A 25,000-nucleotide genomic window follows, 5' to 3' on the forward strand; every position below is an offset into this window, starting at 1 on the left:
TTGGTAACAAAACCTTTATAATGCTCTAATTAAAAAAAAAAAAAAAAATAGAACACATTCATGACTTACAGAAAATTATATATATATATATATATATATATATATATATATATATATATATATATATATATATATATATATATATATATATATATATATATATATATAAACTGTACATTCTCCAAAAATATCACGTTACAAATATTTTTTACAAAGGACAAAACAAACTGTGATTGCAGCTCCGTGATGCCTGGAGAAACCGAAGCCCACTCGAGGCACGGTTCTGTGGAGTTCCTCTGGATTTAAGGAAAGTCAGCTGCCAGAGCATCTACAGTTTGTCTGGGGAGATCAAGGTTCATTCCCTTAAAGTAGTGCAGAAATCTGGAAACCAAAAACAGGATATATTTATTGTACCGTGCACAGCACTTCGGGGACATCACATGCATGGCTAATACGAATGTGTTTTAGTTTGAGGGGTGAGAGCAGAGAAATCAACAGCCACTAATTACAGTAGGGATCATCTTGTATATTTACTTTAGGTAATGCATTGCCTGTATACCCCATACAAGTGAATCCCTACCTTCGCTTTACTCTGCATTCTTCTTTCAACTTTTCAGTCCTGCAAATGGCCCTGAGGGTAGGCAAGTAGTCCACCGCGGCAGCCTGTCTGTTACCCTGACTTATAAAGGACTTGTTGGAGAACACAGTCTTCATTATTTCAGATCTCCTGTGCACCACGCTGCTAAAAAAAAAAAAAAAAAATAAATAAATACAGGATTGGCATGAAAGGTTTTCCATTATAAAAACACGCACACATCATAATAAGCTTATCATGAAAACCCTTTCCTTGTAAGACATGCACTTCACTAGGACTATTCTGTTGAAGAAGGAATAAAAGGTTGCTCAACACACTGAAGCATTTTAAAAAGAGCAACAAGACAAACTTCCAGTACCTTGGTTTGCAGGGCGCACTCTGAACGAAGCTCACTCCGTTTCTGTGTGCGGAGACGGGAAGGATCAGCTCCTCCGTGGGATCCTTCCCCAGTTCTTTACACCGGCTCAACATGCCGTCCATCGCCTCCGAAATAACCGTCCGACACTTCTGAAAACTCAGCCCCTCCACGGCCACTTTGATCTCCACAGAGCTCCGAGAACTCCACCGGTCGCAACGCTCTGACCGCCTCTCGTCTGACAGCCCGTTCTTAATTTCCGCAGCGGACCAGCAAGACTGATCCCATTTGCAAGGCCCCTCTTTTTCCACAGCTTCATTGAGAAGGGAAGAATCCAAGAACGACATGTGGTCCAGGAACTCAGATAAGGAATCAAGGCACCGGGATACAAGCCGGGAGCAGGTCTGTTCCGCCTGAGTTTGGAGTTTCTTTACAGGCTTTACAAAAGCTGGCTTAGAAGCAGCGTCTGAATGAATGGGGTTTTCCTTGGCGTGCGAGGTAGGTGCTGTTGGAGGTAGTGATTGGAAGCTGTCCTCAGAGTCTGAATCAGACTGAAACAGATCTTGGTTGTCCAGCAGCAGCTCCAGCCTTCGTTTGTTCTTCATCCTCGAGGAGACTTTCAAAGGGCTGGGCTCTACCGAGCCGTCACTCTCCAGAGGAATATCGGCCTTCTGGGAAAGGGCCAAGGGTTCAGGTTCGGGATCAGCCTCCTCAGCTGGAAGCTTTTCATTGGATTCAGGCAGGAACCTCACTGGCAACGGCAGGAGCAGCTCCAGATTGCTGTACGTGAAATCCAGCCTCATCCCCCGGCACTCTGCAAGCAGCTGGAGAGGTTTAGTCCAGTCCCCTGCACTGGAGATCTTAGGATAGAAAGACAACATTTGAAAACAGCTTGAATACCACTATTGAAGCAAGGAAAAAAAATATTTACCAATTAGTATTTCTAACCAATATCTTTTAAAACATTTGTCATCCATCCAAAAAAAAAAAAAAAAAAAAGTCAAGTGCATCATCTCCAGTGCTGCTTTAAGAATTGACATAAAGGAAGTACCTTTTAAACAGTAGCTTACTGGAATACTATTCGAGCGACTCTGTTTCTTCAACTTCAGTTAGGTGTGGAATGGAATCTAAATGAAGAGATTCCCTTTGCTGATATAGTCTTACCTGAAGCACAGAGAGCAGATCCTGTGAATGCTCTACATTCTGTAAACCCAGCAGATTTTCTGAACAGCCCACGTCACATTTTGGCACATCACGTAGAAGAGCCTCCCCAGGCTGCAGACACACAGGCTTGCCCTCTGCACTCTGTTTAGCACCAGTTCTCACCACAGGACCATGCTTCTGGACATGAGACTCTGTTACAGCTGCAAAAACAAAACAAGTAACTGCAAACATTCAGTTAATCATTTAGGATGTCCAGTGAGCACAAATATTTTTGTTTAAGGTCTAAATACAAAAAAACTTTAGGCATGGTAATTACACTGCTAGCGTCATCATCAGCCTTTACACGGATTATAAAGAACACGATTCTGTTAGGAATACGCTGAACCACAAATATCGGTCTGGGAGAAAGAGGCCCCTTTTACTATTCTGCTGTAAGACGCTAAATACTTTGTTGGTATTTAATTGAAATACATTTTTTACTGCTTTAAAAAAAGACCCCATAAAAGATTCAAACACAACGTGAGAAGCTTCGCAGTCCAGCAGTGTTTCACATCCCTGGAAACTTCAGTGTTGTGCATATAGAAGACCAAGTACCTGGAACAGAGAGCGGTCGATGCACAAGACTGCCCCCTCCAGTTCGGGTCCAGAACTGCAGCTGCAGCAGGCTTTGCCGAATGTCACAGTTATTTAAGGCGAGGAGAGAGGAAAAGTCCTTCACATCAGTTCTCAAGTTCTCAGTCAAGCAAAGGAGTTGCAGATAGCTTGCAACATTAACCTGATGATGAGGAAAATTAGGCGATTTACCAAATCGTTGCAGGTTTTTTTATTGATAAGCACAGTCACTCTTTGTTGTTCATCATGACATCTCAAAAAAAAAAAAAAAAAACTTACTAGTGAAGGAGTTTTAAAATGTATTTCTTCGAAGCAGCCATCAAACATCAAGTTAAATGTTGGATCTAAGCAAAGAGAAAAATAAATATTCATGCACCTATTCAATAGCTACAGAATTTTAAAACAGGATTGAAAATTGAATTTATTGCTGCATAGAATAATAAAAAAAAAAAAAACACACAACACTTACCGCTAGTGGTTAAGATAACAGGCCTCTTGGTTGTTGCCATGAAGGTCTTGATAGCAGCCAAAAATCCAGAATCATCATCAAAAATAACATCGACCTTGAAACAGACGAACAAAATCAACGAGCTTCAACCACACGTGCAACCAAGCCATGCAGCTAAAGGGAACAGATCTGGAATCCGCATTTGTGGCTGGAATTGGTCAGCCACCTGCACACTGTGTATGGGGCGCTTACATCAAGACATGCCCTTACCTCTTCGAACAGGATGAGAGACGTTGCAGTCTTCTTGCTGGGCTCCTCTGTCAACACCGCCTTGTTCTCAGATGCAGGCTTGGTCACCAGTGCCTCTTTTCCTTGAGTGCCCCCTTTCTTCACTTTCGAGGGCTTCTGCAGTTTTTCTGAAAATAAAAATGAAGCTTTTGAAGGGAGCTCAGAAAGAGAAGGACTGGCATGCCTCTGACAACGAAGCTGACATCTGGACCGGATTTCAATTTAAATCAGTTATGTATTACAACCATCGTGAAGAAGAAAACTTTAAAAGGTCCTTAAAAACATTAAAACTAAACAAAACACGAAATAAAGCAATCACTCTTCATAACTGTTATACATGTCTGTAAATTAAATAAAAAGGAGAGGGCAGGTTACCTCAAAGACAGGTCTTCCTGGTTTGCATGTGTTCCTCACAATCAGCCATTGTAAACAGCCAGCATTGCTGTTCCTTTATTACCTTCATCCACGTGCTTCTCTTCCTTTCCCGGTTTTCCCTTCTTGTCTTTGGCTCTTGCCTTGACATTGAAGAAGTCAGCCAGGGCTGTGGGGGCCAGCTTCCCTTTCTTGGTCCCTGCTCCTCGGGGGGACTGGGGGGGCTTCGTGGGAGAAGAAATCACCTTCCGTGGGGATTTCATTTTTCCTTAAATAAAAAAAATGTAAATTAATATTGTATTAATTACTAGTAATTAGTATCCTGTTTAGGCAAATCCTAATAGTGTTTTGCTTTCAAACAACATACTGGGAGAGTTGGTGATTGTGTTGAACAGCGACTTGCTGACAGTGCTGCTGTTGAAGTAGCTGGGCTTGTGCGCGTTCACTCCTTGTATGTCAACCTGGTGGGACTGGGTGGCTTCTTTCAGCTGGGACAGGATCTGCCTCCCACTGCGCTGCGAGGACGCATTCACCTCAAACACCTAGAGAGAGGGGGACAGAGAGAGAGAGGGAGGGACAGAGAGCAAAACAGAGAGAGACAGAGGGGGAGAGAGAGAGACAGAGACAGAGAGAGAGAGAGAGGGAGAGAGAGAGAGAGAGAGGGGAGAGACAGAGAGAGAGAACTATATCTTAAGTGCTCGCTTTACAGGACAAGACATTCTAGAAAGAGACGCTTCAGTTGCATGTTTTTATAGTTAAATAAACTTTACATTTTAATTTGTATTATCATCACCTCATATTTTCCCGTAGCAGACCCTGAGATTAACGTTTGCTCGCAGTAGACTGTTTCTTTAACAACAAAACACATTTCGTATTGGGTGCTACAACATACAAGCTGGGATTCACCCCCGGGGACCAGGAAGCCCAATCACGACACATCCAATAATCTATGCCGCCAGTAAGATGGAGACATTGTATGGAACAAACCTTAAAACCCAGCTCCTGCGCACAAGCATAGACGGCTGCCGTCTTCCCCACTCCAGGGGGCCCCGTGATGAGCACGGTGTTACACAGAAGATCCTCCATCTCATCCTCTGACTGGTCATTTTTGAAATCATCATCGTCCCAGGCTTCTGCAACACCAACAGGAAACAAATTCAAGCAGGGGCTCAGGGGAAAAGATGAAAGGAGTGCAGAAATACTTAGTGTAGACACCCCCCCCTTTAATTCCTTTACCACTCTTCTCCTTTTCTTGTTTCTTCTCCTTCTGTTTTTTCTTTTCCTCACGGTCTGCTCTCAGTTTCCACTCTTTCAACCAACTGTTTAAAAAAAAAAAAATATATAGAAAGAATGCATCAGCAATGATATTTCAGGTCTAGGGTTAACAGAAGGACATGCAAATTTGCATTAGAAATCACCTTCACGAAAGAGAACAAAAAAACCCTGAATCTGCAAGAGCGTGCAGAGGTGCCTGTAATCACATTACCTGTGTAACTTCTTTACAGCACCTGAATTGCCAATCACTTCGCTGGAGTGCTGGGGTTGGTATTTCTCGGTCCACAATACATCCTCCTTTACTGAATCTGATAAGAATATGAAAGTTTGTGATAAAAACAAAACAAGCCTTTGCAAACAGAAGCAATGTTTCCCTTGTTTTAGGACAGTGTTGCTTGAGTAGATCTCTTCAGGATTGGTTTCAGCTTGACAAGTTAAATGTTTTACAGGCACCTTGTTTGGCTGCATCGCATGCAGGCTGCTTGTTGTCCTCCAGCACGATGACGTCATCCTGCTGCTGCTGCTGCTGCTGCTGCTGCTGCTTGCGTCTCGACCCGCGGCTCAACCTCCCCTTCACTGGGGCTTCTCTGCAGGCTTCCTCCACAGCGGCGCCTCGGCCTCTCCTCGCTGGTCTGTCCCGGGCGTTTTCAGGAGAATCACCGATCAGAATCACAGCACTCTCCCCGCGGCCCGCCCTCTTTCGCTTGGGAGCCTTGTCCCCTTCCCCTCCGTCCTCACAGCGCTTTCTCTTTCCGCCAGTCTGCAGCTGGTCCATGGGTAAACAGGACGCTTCTCCAGGATCTTTAAAAACAAAGAAAGAAAAAAAATGAAAGCGTAAATGAATTGCTGCGTTTTACCTTCTGTATGCAGCAATGAATGAAAGGTGTGCACAGACACAGAGGCAGACAGGCTCTTTATTTGTATGCCATGTCTCTGTAGTTAAAGCATGCGAGTGCTGACCTGGGGCTGCAGCAATGGGAAGTAAAAGGTGTTCAGTGCGTTTCTTCATGAACCAATTGTAAAATCTTCGCACTGGGAAAGGTGGGTTAGATGACCTGATTTCCTCCAGCAAACATTTTTTCACTTCTTCAGAGAAATCCACTCTCCAGCCAGATAACTAAAACACAAACGATGAACAAATACAACAGCAAGCTTAACACACTGTCAAGAACAGAGCACAGTCCACTCTGATGCACTTCAGTTTGAAGGAGTGCTACTCAGAATCCATTCTCTTATCCATTAGCTTTATTAGCATTGTCACCCTTCCTTTCTTAATTTGGTTCAATTGTATTTTTACATGTATTCACAGCATGCAATTATTTCAAATACAACATTACAGAAAGATGTTATAGACATCCTTTGCTGTAGGTCACACTATCCTATTGTGGTCAGACCAGGTTTGAAATACAAAACATGTGATTAGTGATCAGACACCAAGGAATAGCAGCTACCTTTTAATTAGTTTGAAATCGAAGCAGAGCCTGCTGAAATAGAACCAAAAAGATCTTTGAGGGGTTTGCTTGCCAAAAGAAAGCAGCTTACCTCAATTGTGGGTTTGACAAATGTAGACCTGGATTTCAAATCTGTGAATTCCCCTAATGAAATGACACACTTTGCAGCCTTTGTTATTGTCAGTTCGTCACTATCTTCTCTCAGCTGCTTCAGCAGGGGTGATGCAGGCCATGTCAGTGTCCACAGGGCACACTCTAAATGAAATAAAAGTCAGAATAATACAATTAAACATTTTCAGTACAGGTACAAAACATAAACATAAACATATTTAATGCGAATCACTAAACCCCTTTCTTCAGCCTTAATGAAACAAAGGGGTGTGTGCGTGTGTGTCACGATTGTGTTGCTCCACAACTTGACAAAAGCTCAACCCACCTGGAGATCTCTGCAACACATGCGTGACGGCCTGGAACGACACACATGCAATTGAGTACACCTCCCGACTGGCTGCAGTTTTAGCAATCTGTCTCTTCAGGGTGTCGGGCAAACCACTCTTTAAGAAGTCCCTCTTGGCTCGGAACTGCTGGTCATCCTGAGAGTTCTCAGAGTCATCGCGACTGGAAGACAAAAGCACACCGGAGTTAGGACTTTCACACAAACGATTCTTTATATGTAATAAAAACAGGGCGTTGGCCCTTTTGTGTATATACACAAACAAATCTGTAATATATACCAAGTTCTGTTCTGTTAGCACAGCCTTTCTGCAAGGCTATCAGTAAGGAACCAGGGCTTTAGTTTTTACCTGCTGTCATCAAAGATGGAGATGACTCCAGTTTTAGGTACCTTCTTGCAAAGAGCAGCTTTGGAATCTGAAAAAGGAAAATAGAACAAAGTAAAAAATTTGCTAAAAAAAAAAAAAAAAAAAAAGTTTTCTTTGGAAAACTTGAAATTACAGATCGATTCTGTAGAAATCAGTTGAACCACAGTGTACGGTACTGAATCTTGCATTACATAGTTTAGAAAGGCATCGAAGCTTTGCAGTACCAGCAGAGTTCTTTGGCGCTGCATTCTTTCCCAAGACATCGTTCAAACTGCGAAGCTTCTTCTGATTCCTCCGTGCCGACAGCACATCAGGGGCCGGACTGCAATCCTCTTTCGAATCTTCCACCATCACCACAGAGTCCTGAGGCACAAAGCAAGAGCCAGCTTTTTAACTTTAGCTTTTATTTATTTATTTTTTTAAATTTTATTTTGACATCACTGTCTTGCCATTTTTTTCAGATTATCAATTTACAAAATACATGCTGTATTCCTGCTCCCTAATATTAACTACTTCAGCTAACTCATGATGCCAGTCATGGATATATGACCCTGTCTGAAGTCTTTTACCTTGCAGTTTTAGGAGCACAACCGTGAAAATATATATATCAGGAGTTGGAAAGTCGACTGCTCCAGTTCAGGTCTTTGTTCTAACCATGATCTGATTTTTAAACTGAACACATTAAACTCTCCACCCATGCCCTATACTGAATGTAACTGTACTTATTAAAACCTGGACTGGAATGCCCCCAACCCTCAGGACCAGAACTGGGCATATTCAAGACAGCCGCAGTAAAGAGCTGCACCTCATCCTCATAATAGCTCTTTCTCGTTGGAAGATCTTGTTGCCGAGATGATCGTCTTAAAGACTCTGCGCTTTCCACAGAACCCTTGGACGACTTCTGCTTCAGAGCCCTGGCTTTCTTAACCAGTTTCTTGGCTTTTAACGTATTCTTTTTCTGCCAGAAAAAGGTAAAAAAAAAATAGAAAATTATATTTACTAACAGACCATGCTCAGTGTTGGATGCACTGGAAATGACGTACTCGTCTGCAAAATGTACCTCTGGCAAGAACCAGACGTGGATCATTTCGTTTGCAAACCTCCACAACCATTACCTTGCTACTCCTTGGAGTCATTTCTGAATCTTCTCCACTAGCAGCCTTTCTAGATCCTCGAGGGCTGCGTGGGAAGACACGAGTAAACCTCATCCTGCAGATCGTAAATATATATAGAAAAAGGATTTTACACATGTAGGTGAGGGTTTATACAGTACTTAGGAAATGCTTGCATCTCAACAGTTCACACATTTTATAAAAAAAACAGTAAATGCACACACACAGAACTTCCTGAGCACCCTGGTAAAAATACAAATCTGGTAAGAGCAGGTGTCAGCCTAGCTATACTGCAATGGTAATTCCCCAGTCAGTAACTGACAACACAAGAGGACTGACACTTTTTACCAAATTTGCAGAAAACAGATCATACAATAAATGCATCTTTACCTGATGGGGCTCTGGGCATCATCGGGGGCTGTAATCATCTCAGACCTGTAGGCACCACCTTTCCGCCTGCTCATTCTCGGGGTCGATCCCTGTACCGGGCTGTCCGGTGACAGTTTACTGTGACGAGCAGCCAGCTCTCCCTGATGCATGTTTGTAACGGTTGTTGAGCCAGCGGACGTCTGCTTGGCGCCTCCTCTTGTGAGCTTCCTGTTAGTCTTCTCAGCTGGCAAGGGGGTGACAGCAGTAGATCTCTGTTCAACAGCCTCCTCTTGAGTCAGATTCTTGCCAGCCCTTGATACCTCCTCTGCGGTCACTGTGTTGGCAGCATCTTCCTCTGGTTTTGCTGTGCATTTCATGCCTTTTTTCGTCCGCTTTCTGTCTCTCCTCTCTGCTGCAGCCAGCTTCCCATCCTTGCCCTTTTCAGTGGCAGTGTCAGACTCCTGCTCCTCAACCTTTTCTGTCCTGTCGCTCTTTTCTCCTTCCTCTTGCTGGTTCACAGCTTTCTCTGTTGCCTCCTTCTGCTTGCCAGGGCGCTTTTTCAGTCTGCTCTTGGATGTGTCCGGAGTGGGCTTCTTGAATGCGTCCATAAACTGCTTCTTCTCCTCCAGGGTGCACTTGGGTTTGGGAGGGATGTTGGCTGCAGTCTCAATTACCGCCAGTTCCAGCTCCTCTTCCTCTATCACCACATTCGACTTTCTTTTAGGGGCTGCCTGCTCCGTGTTTTCATCACAAGCCACCTGCCCAATTTCTACGAACTGGACCTCGTCGTCTCTCCTGTTCTTACAAAAGATGGAGGCGATTTTCTTCTGAGGTTTCTTAGCACGGCAAGCCGAGGTGAGGGGCTGAAAGACACGATGAACCTGTGCTTGGGTGGTGACGGTCCTGGGTGAAAGCTGCAGAGGTGGACTCTGTTCCCCTACCTCCCTGCATCCAGCCTCCAATCCTGCCGGGGACGCAGAGGCACCGCCCTCCTTCTGACTCTCCAGGAACTCCTCGAAGGAGATGGTGACCGTGCTGTCATTTAAACGGAAAGCATCGTCCCGATTCCCTTCCAGGCTCGTCTCGCACGGAGCGCTGTCGGACTCCCGAGACACCTGGATCTGGGGCGCCTGCCTTGCCCTGGACTTCGTTTTGAGAGCAGGGTCTTTCCCCTTTTCTTCATCTTGTTTCAGTGGCTTTTCTAGCAACACCTGTGGGGGTTTATCCTCGCTTTCAGGTTTCACCTTCTGCTTCCGTTTGGTGTATTTTCTTTTCTTAGCGGGCGTTTTAAGCAATTTTTCTTCGAGGTCTTTTCTCAAGGTTTTGCCAGACAGCGTCTCTTCCACCACGTAGCTGTCTGCACTGATCTGAGCTAGCAGTGCTGCTGTGTCGCTGCCCAGTATTGCAGTGCCCAGCTCCTCGCGACCGCTCTTCACAACACTGCAGGAGTCACTGCTGGAGTCAGCAATCACCACCGCTTCCTCACGGCTTTTATTCTGGATACCGTTCAACTGCTTGCTCAAATTCACCCCTTTACCCAGCTGCTTCTCTCTGCCGAGGCGGTGCTTCTTAGTTTTTCCCGGGGTTTCTTTGCTGCTCAGTGCTTCAGGAGGCTGGTCTGCAGTTTCTTTAGCTTTGTTCAGTATAGAGCTTTTGCAAGTTGCTGGGGGTGTCTTTTTAAAATAGGACATGATGTTATTTGATCTCGGGGGAGAGAAAGGTTTCTCTGCTGCTTTAGGCACAGGTAGGAAGTAGCTGGCGATTGTTTTAGCAGGAGTTTCGACGTCTTCCCTTTGCTTCTTGCACGGCTGTGAAACAAATCAGGCAAACGCTAGTTTTTTATTTTGAGATGCATGCCTTACTGCAAATCAGTTCTAAAATTCAGCAATGCTTGATACAGTAATGATAATATTTAAAAACACTTCACATTTGGTGGCTTTGTTTTCAAACACTTCACTTGGTGGCTGTGACACCAGGGTTATATTATCAAAGCTATTTACTACAAATTGTAATTAGCAGGTTAAACCAAAAGGGCAAGCAGGCTTGCTGGGTCAGACTGCCTTTTCCTGTTCTTTGTAACCCTCTGAAATGCATTCCGACTTCCGCAGCTTCTCCCCTGCTGGGAGGGGAGGGGCGCTGGCAGTGGGACACGCCCCCACCTGTGACCAGCTGACCTGGAGACAGAGTGTAAACAAGCAAGCAAACACCAATGTGTAACCAAAGGTCACAAAAATTAGAGAGAGCGTCCTGTGTTACATTGAGGTGAGGGTATTGTGGCACAAGGCTGTGTGTCAACCTTCACAGAATACCCTGACATTTAATGACTACCTTGGTAAGCCTTTTATTCACAGGTTTATAGAAATGAATACACTTACTTGTGTCTCAAAGTCTTCAACCACAGATGCCATTGCCACTACCCCAACCATATCTGCTTGTAGTTGCACACCTGTAACAAAACATATTACAGTAAGGAAAAACAATTCTACCACCAAGCAATATGGGAATAAACGAAACTGCGCACTGGAAACTTGACTATTTGTAATAATTCGACTCAGTCCAATTTTGTATCAATACAGAATGATGCATAACTACTACCAGCAAACTGTAACCCAAAAATAAGTTAAAACAAATACTGAAAATACAATTAGAACAAACACAGTACAGAAACCCCAGAACGGGGTGTAAATTAGATAGAAAACCAAACGTAGTATCTGCCATGAGATGCAAGCCAGCTTTCACTCCGGGAGTGCACACAGCAGTGACCACAAGAGTCGTGAAAAGAAAAGTAAATAGAAACACAGAGTCCGCAATTCAGTACGGAGAGAGACTGGCTGCCTGCTGTCACACCCGCAGCCAGGAACAACAATTCACCGCATGTAGCTGCAGGGTAACTAACCCATACTTCAGCGTTACTGTACCTGTGGCTACACTACTGCGCCATTGCTGTAAACCTTTGAACTAAGAAATATGCAGCGTTAGCCTCCTAACAGCACACGACCATAAATGGGAAACGTACGTCATGAAAACATATAGATACACCAATTATTTAGGTCCCATTCATGCTGTTCTAGGCGCCGTATTTACAAAGAGCAGACACCTCAGTTAACCTTGTATGCGATGTGCTCGGTCTCTTTAACTACACTAATACTAAACACACGGCATAATCTAGTTTTTCTTCATTTATCTGAAAAACATTTAAATGTTAATAATAATAATAATAATAATAATAATAATAATAATAATAATAATAATAAAACGTGTTACCTCTTTGGTAGATCGAGTCCAGTCATAAAAACACCACCATTCCTTTCCCCCCCGGTGTTTTTATATTATTAACGCACCCGCGCACGCAGCAACATGCCTGGCTTTAAATCAGTTATATCTGTGTTAATATTTGTAACTGCGCCCTGTTTAATATAAAAAGCGCCTAAACACCCCGGCAGCAGCTTCAAGGAAATGGCGCCAAGAAACACTGACCTTTGGCACGCCCGATTCCACCAATCACGGAGCAGGCGAGGATTGTCGTCATGCTCTCCTTTGTGTTCATTCGCGGCGTGGAGCGCGGGAAACAGCGCCCACCTTCGGCAGCCCCTGCGAATGACTTACTGTAACATTTAAATCTCCTGTATTCAAATGCATTGTTTAACTCAGCTGCACACCGTGTTTATTCCTTAGCACAGCTTTCTTTCCTTAAATACTAGTAGTTTATTGTGTACAAGGTCAGTGCAGTGTGATTGTATTCGTCTATTAATCATCGGCACCCTACATGTCAGGTTAATTCAATATGGTCGTTATAAACAAGCTTTGAGGCATTCACATATTCTACTTGTTTGCATTTTACAATGGCAATGCCAGCGACAATGGAGCAATACGCTACCTGTAGCAATGCTGTTGACTTGAAGCAAAGCGGTATTGTCTCGTACAAGTCGCACACAATATTTCTACAGCCCCTTATTTGGACAAAAACGAGTCTGTTTCAAACGTAGAAGGAAAGTGATGAAGAGTCCCGAAAATGACACGACGCAGACTGTGAAGGTGTGGACAGGAGGTGACCTTGTCTTGTAAGATGGGGTAACCAATGCAAAGCACCGAGGAGATGGGGAATTGCAGACCGGTTTGCATGTGTTTCTGGAGCCGGATTCAAAGCCGTGGGACGTCACTGCCTAGGTTATACCCAGTGTTTGCGTCGATTACCGGACGCAGTGATTGATTGCGTATGAGACAGCCCAATCAATACTCTGTCGCCATCTTCCCCGATCAGTAGTTGTATTAGACTCTTGTTGCAAAGGTTTGGTACAGCCAAAGTTAGTACAGGCATTCACAATCACCGAATCAGCTCTAGTTCGATGTCCCTAAAATGCATTTACTACGTGCAGCCACCAGGCGCTGGCAATGCAATGCGAGCCGATGAAAGCAATACAAACCAAGAGTGCGCTAATACTACTAATAGTACTTTGCCTGCACAACATAACCAAATTAGAGACGATACTGTAAACTAAACACAACTAATAATATAATTCTGTCATGTATATGTATTTAAGATACGGAAAATAGTGCAACCTAGTCTCCAGGAAAGGAGTCCCGCCTCTCCACAGTTCCAGCCTTGCTTTGGTTGATCACTCCAGCTGTCAGTCAGACAGCACGCCTCCTAGCCCAGTTCAGGTTCGTTTGCAGCGCTCAGATGACTGGCAGCTGTAGATGTGAAGTTGCAATAGGGCAGGATACATATTTTTTTTGAAGATTATGAATTTGCTTTGACTCGGGCAGGTATGTAGCGTTTGTTTGTAATATCATGCATGGCGTTATCAAAAGCTTTTAGAGCCCGTGTCTTGTGCAGCGATGCTAATTCTTATGCTTTTGTTTTTAACTTTTGGGGTGTGTTTTTCTTTAAGACCGGACAGTCGGTCGTGAAGTTCCTTTTCAGAAATTACAGTTGTGGCGCCTCTTTAGCGCAGCGCCTTGGGCTGTATGCATTTTGTTTAAAAATTAAACGAAACGTGTATTGCATATGTATTATTGTATGCTTTTTATTCTTTTTTTGATCATAATCAAACTTACTTTAATATAGGAATGCGTCCCATGCGTGGCTGAATTGCGGAAGTTGGGTTATACACCGCTTGAACTAGTTAGATACAGACTAGCAGGAACTTGCAAAGCGCCTCTTCTAAAGGGCTAACGTTAAGCGTGCTTCACAGTGTCTGTACTTGCTGGCGACTGGCAATCGGGTACAGTGAATAGACCCCAGATGATTGCATCAGCTATCCAAGATTGCACACTCTATATCAATAACAACGACATACATATATCTAACCGAGTTTCCTGTAGATGTTCCTTCTTGCTTTCCGGGCTGCACAGCTGAGACCTTCCCTTCTGTATCCTCGTACTGCTGCCATAGTGTAGGCGGAGAAGCGTGGCTGTGGGGCTCAGAGACACCCACAGTGGCGAGGTAGATGGTTTGGGTCTGGGTCTTTGTAATAAAACAGCTACCATTTAAAGAATGTGAACAAACGGGACTGCCGGCACAGGAGTAGAAAGACGGGCTAGGCTTTTTAGCGACGGGACAGCTGCGTGAATTCGAATACTGAGTTTAAGATTTAAATCGGTTCTTAATTAGGGGTAGGGCTTTGGCAACGGCTCGAAGAGAAAGTTGAATGTGTTCGAAAGAATGTAGTGCAGTTTTACATTGGCAAGTCTTTCTGTACCAGGGAAAGAGCATGGCCGGTCTGTCTGTACCAGGTAAATAAAGAGCGTGGCCTGTCTTTCTGCACCTGACCCACTTGTCAGTTTCCAGCAGGACGCTGTATGGAAGAATGCAGTTATCAGACTGCAGGTCTGCTACGAAGTTTGCCCAGGGTCGGGTAGCGAGACAGTGGCTGGGCTGAGCTGTTGCAGGATTCATAACAGTGTCTTCTGGCAGGCTGGCTGTCTCACTGCCTAGTAATCTGAGTCAGTGTGATTCGTCCTTCAGAGAGGTGATACACAGGGAGGCACAGTGTGCCGGAGGGCAACACTACAGAAAGAATATTAGAAAGCAAAAATAAAGTTTCGTTTTGCCCATTTTGCAGAAGATCTGAAAGTTAAGTTGGGTTCTGGTTAGAACTGGGCTGGATGGCGCGGTTCAGTATGGGGCTCCTCTATAGCTGATTGGATAAGAGCAGAATACCCAAACCCGTCAGAAGCCAGGCACGTCAGAACGGACGCAAGGCACAGATACAGACCTGTGTGTGCTACAGTGAACCTACAGTTTTGCAAAACAGCAAATTGTTTTTCAAAAATGAATCCTTTTTGCTCATGCACGTTTGGTTTGTGTAGCCTAGTCTTGCAGCTGCTTCACTTCACACTGCACTGCTCTCGCCCATGACTCCTCAGTGAAGAGCTGCTGTTGATAAGCTCGGTGGTGTTGACTGTGTTGAAGGATTGGGAAATGCAAGGAGTGCACCACTAGTATCAGCAGTAGCAGCGAAGATATTTCAGTACAATGTCTCAGCGTGGTGCCGCAAGACAAAGCAATCGCAGCTCACCACAGCGGCTGTGCTGGATTCTGCTACGCGCTGCCAGGGAGTGGGGAGGGTTAGGTTGTCCTGATTTCCGTCTCGTTGCGGGTCCAGGCAGTGTGAATGCACTGCACGCTGAAGTGTGTTAGGATCTTTCTGCGGGTGCTCTCCGGCGCTGGGAGGAAGTGAGGGAGTGGGGGTAGCAGCACACACTCCTGTTAAGGCTCTTCTTCCTGTGTGCGGCGGAAGCGTGTTCAAGCCACAGCCAGCTAGGGGATCTTGTTTGTCTCTCATTTTCACTTCCACATTTTAATCAGAGCACATCCTGGCGTTACTCTGAGAGGCAGACCTGGCCTCCATTACATTTCCGGTTAGAGCAGCTCCATATGATTGCAATGATGTTGCCTTGCCCCAGTACTAGAACAGTTTCAAGTAGTGAAAATGAAGTTAGTTCATAACTGCTGTAACACACTGTGGGATTATAGTGTAGCTAACAAACTGTGCATTTTCAATTGCCATTAATCGCTAGTCCAGTGTTGTATTGTATTGACTAAAAAGGAGGTCCTGTGTACCAGGTTTGCACCACCATGCCTCTCCACCAGCCTCAGTGACAGTCTTTTACCTGAGGCTGCAGCCTATAGCACTGCAAAAGGGGCAGCGCTGTGTGTCTGATTGGATGGGTTCAGTGAAGTACGTGAAACATATCTAGACTTATTTAATGACAGGATCATGAATATTAAACTTCATTTAATGCATCAGAACCTTAAAAAAAAAAAAAACTGAAGTCACACACGAATCCAAAGATTTATCAGTCTATAAGGATTATTATTCCAGTAATATAATGGGAGTGATAGATCTGGGTTGCATTGTGTAGATGGTGCTGTGAGCGCTGCTTGCTTGTGTGTTGGCAGCATGTCGATCGAGGCAGAGGCTCTGCTCCAGGAGGCGAAGGAGAGCATCGAGGCAGCGCGGAACTACAGGAGCGAGCTACAGCACAGGGTGCAGGGCCTGGACCTGGCTCGCCAGCAGGTAGGGGGCGCTGTTTATATTTTAAATCCGTGGTTGTCCTTACCACCGCTTGAGGATGCTGGGAGGATATTGGAAGCCACCACCTTGGTCTTGAATCATGAATGAATAATGTAACTGTTTTTACACTTGAGAGAAGATCAAATTGCCTTTTTTCAGCTTTTACAAAACAAATACAGGGGTACTGCCTGTATCAATGACCAATGATACAAACAGGGTTTCCCTTGCATGCTAATCTAACTCTCCCATTCTCACAGACCCCAGGTACTTCATTAGCACGCTGGTGAGATTGTTACACAGAGGTCATTTAAGGTGGCACGCAGGCAGCTACTTCAACTGTCATCTAGCCGTGCCACCTTAAATCTTCTTCCTGATCGTGACACCCCCACACTTATGTATATATAGTTTCGATACAGTGCAGCAAGGAATGCATTTATCAGGGAGGTGGCGGAGAAAGGGACAGGGTGACCAAGTAGATTAGCATGGAAGCCTTTCACCTCTAAGTATTCAGATTGAAACAGGCACTAGTCAGTGAGGCCCCTGGGAAACCATTCTGCACACTTCAATGGAGAAGTATGCCCTGTACATTAAAGAGCTTCACTTGATTTCCACATCCTAGAAAACGTCTGGAGATACTGCTGTTCACCACTGTACTTTCACATTGTATTAGAAGATTAGAATGCAAATTATCATGGACCCCAAGGTACTAGTGAGGTTCATGTATTGTATATGAAAATGAAGGCAAGATTTAAAATAAATGCAAAATTAAAAACACTTTTGACAGTTTAAGCGGTCGAGGTTCTTCACATGCTGCCTTGTTCGTGTCGGAGCACAGACAGAGGGATAGGGAGTGCATTCTGCGAGGGTGACAGTACCAGAACACCCCCCTTGTGTGTCACCTCCTGCTTCTCTTCAAACTGCATTCCCCAACCCCTGCACGTCCAGTTAAAGGTCTGGCTTCCCCTCACACACACACACACACACACACACACACAAATCGATATAATAAAATGCAGTCTGTTGTAACGTGATATTTAATGGCTGCAGTTAGATGCAGCTTGCATATCTTTGCATTGCCCTGTGATGGTCAGCCTGATTTGCAACGTGTCCAAAGTGTTAACCAAGATACACCTTCCAGGATATTCTGGAGTTTCCTCGTCCCTCGAAGGCTCAGTGTAAACATCCTGCCAGTTGTATCCTTGCAACAGACAGGAGAGCATCTGAACTCCACCAGACGTGGGAAATGCCAGCGAAACAATAAATGACTTTTCAGGGATCAGTGTAAACTAAGGCAGCCAGCTGAGCTGCAGTCTCTCCTGCGATTACCCAGTGTCAATCCAAGAGGGGGTTTTATTAGGAGCTTAACTGCAGAGGAAAAGCGCTTGATTCTGCACACAAGACAAAAGGAATGGGAATCACTCATGTTTCCTCTGCCTGTACGGGCTGGTCGTGGAGTTCAGTCAAATGTAACCAGCTCCCCTCCCAGAAGGAATGCTGTTTATTCCCAGAAAGGTCAAGGAAGATCAGTTGACGGTTATTTTATTACTGTCTGAGAACAGAGGCAGAACACACAAGGCCAGTGAGGTTTCAAAAGCAGCAGCACAGGAGAAATGAGGAAGAGACATAAAGAAACAGAAACATCTTGAAATAACTCGAGTTGCGTCAGGTAGGAAAAAGCATGATCTTTTTACAGCTGCACGATTCCTGCTAATTATAAACCATGTGGGCGTCAATGCTGGTTCAACGAGGATCCTGTCACAGCTCCAGCTGGGAATTGGATCTGAGAGTACACTAGTTCAGATGCATGCAGTTATTTTGTTACGTAAATGTAAAGGTTGTCTCTTTCACTTTGGAAGCTGAGTGTCCAGATTACAAACCAGCTAGTTATCAAGTAGAATCACAATCGGGTAAGCATGACATGACGTCTCCATAGCAACACTACAGTAAAGCTGCGTCCTGCCACCTTTGAGAGCAACGGCTCACTTGGGCACGTGGTTCTGTGCCAGTCTCGCCAGGCAGCATGCCTCCTGTAAGCAGTGTTTAATTAGGACCTGAGCCCTCGATGAAGGCTGTCCACAGATTAGCACAAACTCTGCTGCCTCCCCAGGAAATGCAGCCTGACTAATTTAAAGCAAACAGTCTTCCTGTTTGAAGGTGGGAGCTGTCTGCAGAGGAAGTTACATGTGGGCACCGCTCTGCAGCCTGCTAATTGTCATGATGCACATCACTTCCTTTAGAAATCAAGATGAGAGAGTCAGAACAGGACTTCCAAGGCTGTCCGGGAGCCAGTGTTACTGACGTGTTTCAGCCGATAAAAAATACTGCACTGCTTAGTGAGATGCAGAGCCCGTGTGTCTCAGTCGATCTGTCTCTCCTAACAATCTCACTTTGCAGCATTTCCTTCCTATAGATAAAAAACATTGCTTATTGTTGAATCATTCTTGTTAACGCACGTTACCATTTCCTGTCAATGACTCCATGAGCTCTCCTGTCTGTGTGCCTGCCTGTATCTCGATCTCTTATCAGTATACACACACGCTCATGGCTGTAGTCTCAGAAGCTGGTTACTTGTGAGTCATGTAAGTTTGATCCTGATCCTCTGACCGGGGCTGTGTCTGTCCTCCTCCTCTCTCTCCAGATCAAGGGCAGCGCGACGCAGACCAGGGCCGTCCTGGTGCAGCACTTCCAGGAGCTGCAGGGCACGGTCAGCAGGCTGCTGGAGGAAAGACTGGCTGCTCTGCTGCTGGAGGTGGACGTTATTGAGCAGGACAGCATCCGGCCGCTGGATGACTGCCAGAAACTGATCGAGCAGGGGGTGAGCACGGCCGACGAGCTGCTCAGGGAAGGTAGGAGGGAGCCCCAGACAACGGGGTTCTTTCTGTTTAATTCATCCGTGACTATAAAAGATTCAGTAGTAAATACATTGAAATAGACTCTTAATCAAAACGTTTGTCATTGGGTTTATATTCTTTTAGTAGTACTTCTTCATTTACTTGCTATTTCATTTTTAATTAACAGACTGAGGGCAGTCAGATTAAGACATTACAATGAGACCAGGGCATTGCAAGGGGATGACGGTTCATCCTACAGCTGTCCTGGCTGATGAAGTCGTCATGGGAACTGCCTGTGTTTGCCCAGACGTTCCTGTCCTGTCCTTTTTATTAATAAAGAATAATCAAGGCATTAGAGGTTAGAGCTGCCTATTGCAGGAGAAGGAAAAGGGCTTTACGAAGCCCTCTAAGCACTGAAACATCAGAGCCTTCAGAAAGCTCCTGTCTTCCAGGTGAGGCTGCTCTGCGCTGTGGGGTTGGAGAGAAGGACGACAAGCTGGGCAGCTTTACTAAAAAGGCGCTGCAGATTCAACTGGACAGGTAGGAGACCGAGGGGTGGTCCTCTTCCCTCACCAGGGGAGGGGCCTCGGCGTGCCTGGAGTCTCTCATGATTCCAGGGGGGGCCAGCTGGTGGTGACGGTCCCCTTTGCTGAATTGATATCCTCAGTTTCAGCCTGACATGCCCCTGCACTGACGGCTGTGTTTTCCTTGCAGTCTGCCCGAGGTGCCGTCTCTTGCGGAGGTGTCCTGCCTGTCTGCTCAGCTCGACGACTCCCTGCTCCCCGCGGTGAAGGGCAGGATCTGCACCCATGGCAGTGTGGCGTCGCACCCTCCCGTGCAGATCGACGAGCTGGTGGAGCGGCCGGGAGGGGTCCTTGTGCGCTGGTGTAAGGTGAGCGTGACAGAGATGCTGCTCAGCTAGCTCAGTAAGCTTTCAGACAGAGCCAGGGTGCAGGGCTTCCATTGCAGTGATTTTTCTGTTGTTCTGGCTGATGAAATGAGAGCAGAAGCCTTACCTGCTGTGCACTACCGGAAGCTTTGCAGTGCTCACGTCGCGTGCAGTTTTGACATGCACGTTTCATTTTTGAAAAATGTTACCTGGTTCCCTGCCAGGTTAAAGAAAGGTCAGTGTCCCATTAGCAGAGTGTAGAACACGTGACCTTTTTAAAGGCGTAGCGTTCACTGGCTTTGTGGCACTGATCATACAAGACCTCAAGCACTCCGTACTGTTTCACTACAGTCAAACCTGCTGAACTCGTTCTTCAGTAAAGACCACGTGGTTGTTCTGAGCGCAGTGGTTATACTCCAGTTAATTACAGATTGGGTCTCTATTTTATTGGTTTGTAGGTGGATGACGACTTTGCCGCTCAGGACTACCGCCTCCAGTTTCGCAGGAGCACATCGAGCCACTTCGAGGACGCCTACGTGGGGCAGGACAGCGAGTACCTGGTGTTGCACCTGGACCCCCACACGGAGTACCTGTTCCGCGTGTGCGCGCGGGGCGACGGCCATCGGGAGTGGAGCCCCTGGAGCGTCCCCCAGACTGCATGCACCACCCTCCCCCCCCACGGTAACCACACACAGCTGGGCATCACCGTCCCCAGAGTGATGGAGTGCGCTGTCCACGTGAATCCAAAACACTTTTATAACACGTCTGTGCAAAAACAGAAACTTCCTTCTATCTATACAGCACCGTGCTGCGATCGGCTACAGCTGGATTTCTTTGGAGCTTTTTCATGGTTATCCCACCATTACCCCAAAAAATAAGTGGTTGATGCAATCCCTGATACTGTCAACTAGTATTTCAGAATCCAGCTGTGGCTTATACCAGAGACTGATCAAATCTGCAGAATATATTTAGACAAACGTTTCAGTGAGACGTTGTTAGTTAAAATGTGCTGTGTTTATTTGGTGCTTATTGAATGTAGCGTACCTTCTCTCAGTGTGTGTGCAGCTCCTTTCTCGATGGCCTGTTTAACTCTCTCTCTGGGCTGCTCTTCTCTCTGTGCAGAATGGAGCCCGGGCAATGAGGAGTACAGTCTGAGCAGCCGTAGGGACATCGCATTGAGAAACGACTCCCCGCTGTGTGGAGCCAGGGTCCTGTACTCACAGGCCCCCACCTACTGCTGTAGACAGACCCTCACTTTCAGGTGAGTCTCCGCCTCTTGTGCTTCCTTGTGGGGGAATGACAGCGTTAGCATGGGGGGTGATCACAGAGGGGTTGTCAAAGATATAAACAGAGTTTTGTTTAGCATTAATGAATCCAAGTTGAAACTGAAATCTCATCTCACCTATTCTATTCCTGCAGGTACAAGTTAATGATTATATATAATATATATATACACACACACACACACACACACACATTTGATAGATATAAAAACCTTTTTGTAGTTCAGCTTAAGACGTTATCTGATACAGTTAAAGTAAGTCTTTTCATGGAAGAGTGTGTGTGTATATATAATGTGTTCTCTGCTCTCTCTCTCCCTGCAGAATTATAAGTGCAGGTCAGCCAGACAAGCGTGACAGTGTGGGAGTGTGTGTGGACCGCCGCAATGGACAGGATTCCCTACAGCGAGATCAGGCTGTTTGCATTACTACCAGCGGTGAGTGGGGGGGGACGATGATCGTGACATTCTTCACTTACAGCACCTAGAACTGCTATATTAATATGTGCAGTATCTCCACAGGCCTGGCTGGAATATTGTTTTAAACCAGCTGCCTGTGGCTGTTGGTATGAGGCAGTTCATGTCTTCTCACTGCATTTCTCTTGTACCTCCAGGTGCCGTATTTGTAAACGGCAAAGAAATGACCAACCAGCTACCAGCTATCTCGACCGGATCTGTGGTGACTTTCGACATGGAAGTGGTGAACGCGTTTCCTGTGAACATTAACAATAACGAAGGGGCAAGCGTCAAGCTGAGAGTGACGATTGGTTCAGGGAGCAGGGAGGTGGTGTTCGATTGGTTACTGGATCAGGCGTGCGAAGGGCTTTTCTTTGGGTGCTCATTCACACACCCAGGCTGGAAAGTGTTTGTGTTTTAAGGCCTTCACATTCCAAACCCCCTTTCATTCTATTTACCTGTTAGGCTAACTGGTTTTATAGGAATTGTAGGTTCACTTGAACATTGAGGTAGATATGACATTTGAACTGTTGCTGTCACCCATAAAAACATTAAAAGCGAACTACATTTACTTAGCGTAGACCATATTTTAGCATCAGTAATAGGGTGTGAAGAGTGGTAGAATTAAAGCCAAGCTGTGTATCTTCATTTTTGAGAAACTGCAGGCTGTAAAACATAACTGGGTTGCCTTTTTTATTTTCTAGTTTAACTTGTTTAGCAAATACCTTTCTATCATGCTTTTTTTTTTTTTTTTTTTTTTGCTGAATGCCCAAGTTCATTTTTCTTGTGTCCAGACAATCCTTACAGTATTTAAAAAAAAAAAAAAAAAAAAAAAAAAAGACACACACACCTTTTAGCGCATACTAGAAATGAACAAATGCTAGAACTCAAAGTGCCTGTCCATAATAAACGTCTCTCCATGAGCTTAATGAAACATTTATACAAAATCAAGGGTAGGGAAGGGCTGTCTGCTTGGCAATGGATTTTGTTATTTCTGCAGGACCGGGCTCAATAAAATTAGATCCAAATCATTTAAGTTATTATAATGCTGTATTCACAAACCAGTAATGCACTATAAATACAGAGAACTGCAGTTCATTTACTGGTCTTTTGCAGGGGCAGAGATGCGACTATCAATATGCACCTTTAAAAAGAAACAAAGTACCGCTTTAACTAAAGTGGCTGTTTATCCAAACAGTGTCTTTTACTTGTCTGTACTTCTTGTGAAACCATGTAAATGGTTCTGGTATTTTTCAGTGTAAATGGTTATAGTGTTGTTCACTTACCTCATGGTTGTTTTTTGCCATCTTTAAGCAGCAGAATGTGCTTGGTAAATATCTGTATGAAAGCTGTGTTGTCAACATTTAAATAAAAAAAAAAAAAAAATGTAAAAAGTGAACGAATCCTACGGTTATTTAAGAACATAAAGTTTACAAAACGAGGAGACCATTCGGCCCATCTTGGTCGTTTGGCTGTTAATAGTTTATTGATCCCAGACTCTCATCAAGCAGCTTCTTGAAGGATCCCAGGGTGTCAGCTTCAACAACATTTCTGCCACTATAGAGATATTTAGTTTGTATGTTTTTACGTGCAGTTGACCTGTCTTATGGTGTGTTTTGTCTTCTCATAACCAGTTTAAACTTTGCACTGGAAAAGTCTTCAATTGCTTTAACCTTTGGTTCTGACCACCTGAGGACAAGGATCATTTCTGATGCACACAGCATTGTACAAAACAATTTATTTGTTCATCTAGATGCAGTATTTCCAAACGTATAAGGGTTGCATAGTCTAAAACAGAAAATTACTAAGCAGCTGTACTAAACAGGGAAGTAAGCCAATTCTGTGCGATTAAAAGGCATAACCATAATTTACAAATTGTAAAGCATTAGAAATTAACCAATGAGTTGCTTACAACCATTGACAACAATGAAAAATATTAATTTGATTTTAAATAGAAAACATCAACATTTTCTATAACTCCCTTATTACAAAATTCACAATTTTAACATGGGGGTTTAACAATGTGTCGTTTCAGGAAATCTTTTTGTCTTGAAGTAATCTGGGGGCCCTCATCAACAAACTTGTGCAAAACAATACCAGTCTTTCTTTTTGAAGCAATAAAAAAAAAGCATAATTAGCTTGCTTAAGAAATGACACAAGCAATAACCATAGAACTAATCCTCAAACCAAATCTACGTTTTTACATATGTGCACAGCTTTAGCAAATTAAAGCAACAGTTAAGAAAAGCTTTTGTTTCAATCCTTCAAAATATAAAATTTGAAGTTCAGAGTTACACCTCTATAGCCGGCAAATCAATAGGGTCAAAAAAAAAAAAAAAAAAAAACTGCAGTTTACCCCTTCGGTCAACTGTTCTGCCTGTTACTGTCATAGATTTAATTTAAATACACTTCTTAAATATACTTCATTAACAGCTGCAAACCATTGTAGTGAAATACAGGTACCACAAGGTTCCCTTTACAAGCTGAAGTAGTAATTTGTAGACATCAGTAAAAACTTCAATTCAGGCTTAAACACGATAGAAATGAAAATTCACATTGCGAGTTTTATCAATGTGTTCTATAGGCTCAGAAAAAAAAAAAAGGTTATCTTCAGCTTTTAAAAACCAAGGAATGAACTACAAACATAATTAAAATACCCTAAGAGCAGCATTTATTGTTTATCTTTTAAATACAAATATGAGAATGTTATTATTTAATGGTAGTAACAAAAAACAATTCTAAAAAAAAAAAAAAAAAAACGAGGTGAGCCTGTCACTCGACCACAGTGCATGCCAGGTTAAAAGCAGCATTACCGACACTGCATGAGTAGTAAAAAACCACTTTTCCATTGGAAAATCTGTAAGCAGTTGCATGAATAATAAACCTGGTTCTTGTATGCAGTTAAATACTGCTAGAAGTATATTTTCTGTTAGTGTCTGCAGTAAATACCCTGTGTGTTAAAAACAGACAGACCACAGAATACTTGCATATAGAGTGAACAACATTTCTGGTCCAGTCTTGCAGTGCATTTTTCCTTAGAAAGTGGCAGCTCCACTGCCCTTACCTTGCCAGGGTAGGGGCTCTGTTCAACTACAATACAACCCTATGAAAACATGTCTGTGTGAAGTACTGTACTAGCAATTCCATGAGTTTGGTAAAAAAA

General features: G+C 44.3%; 2 protein-coding genes across 4 annotated transcripts; one reads left to right on the forward strand and one right to left on the reverse strand.

Moving 5' to 3' along the window:
• Positions 1–185: 185 nt before the first annotated feature.
• Positions 186–12,339, reverse strand: LOC121307594 (ATPase family AAA domain-containing protein 5-like). Of its 2 annotated transcripts, none has more exons than XM_041239793.1 (24): positions 12,127–12,339; positions 11,238–11,308; positions 8,884–10,670; positions 8,497–8,590; positions 8,187–8,339; positions 7,606–7,744; positions 7,364–7,430; positions 6,997–7,178; positions 6,652–6,815; positions 6,070–6,226; positions 5,563–5,910; positions 5,321–5,417; positions 5,071–5,153; positions 4,822–4,967; positions 4,202–4,376; positions 3,920–4,102; positions 3,445–3,590; positions 3,196–3,289; positions 3,006–3,070; positions 2,709–2,889; positions 2,115–2,314; positions 954–1,810; positions 581–739; positions 186–381 (listed from the first exon to the last, which is right to left on the reverse strand). In XM_041239793.1, the coding sequence occupies exons 2-24, from the start codon at positions 11,286–11,288 to the stop codon at positions 303–305; spliced, it is 5,607 nt and encodes a 1,868-aa protein (XP_041095727.1). In that variant the 5' UTR covers positions 11,289–11,308; positions 12,127–12,339; the 3' UTR covers positions 186–302. The 2 variants fall into 2 exon arrangements, with proteins under 2 accessions (XP_041095727.1, XP_041095726.1); XM_041239792.1 differs by having other exon boundaries at positions 581–742.
• A 1,180-nt stretch (positions 12,340–13,519) lies between these two features.
• On the forward strand, positions 13,520–22,931 carry LOC121307657 (cytokine receptor-like factor 3). 2 transcript variants are annotated; one of them, XM_041239887.1, is made up of 9 exons: positions 13,520–13,629; positions 16,268–16,385; positions 19,021–19,228; positions 19,666–19,753; positions 19,928–20,105; positions 20,561–20,783; positions 21,225–21,363; positions 21,707–21,819; positions 21,996–22,931. In XM_041239887.1, the coding sequence occupies exons 2-9, from the start codon at positions 16,269–16,271 to the stop codon at positions 22,256–22,258; spliced, it is 1,329 nt and encodes a 442-aa protein (XP_041095821.1). In that variant the 5' UTR covers positions 13,520–13,629; position 16,268; the 3' UTR covers positions 22,259–22,931. The 2 variants fall into 2 exon arrangements, with proteins under 2 accessions (XP_041095821.1, XP_041095822.1); XM_041239888.1 differs by lacking the exon at positions 13,520–13,629 and adding an exon at positions 14,194–14,308.
• The last annotated feature ends 2,069 nt before the right edge of the window (positions 22,932–25,000 follow it).

Source organism: Polyodon spathula, chromosome 57, assembly GCF_017654505.1.
Source record: "Polyodon spathula isolate WHYD16114869_AA chromosome 57, ASM1765450v1, whole genome shotgun sequence".
Classification (NCBI taxonomy): domain Eukaryota; kingdom Metazoa; phylum Chordata; class Actinopteri; order Acipenseriformes; family Polyodontidae; genus Polyodon; species Polyodon spathula.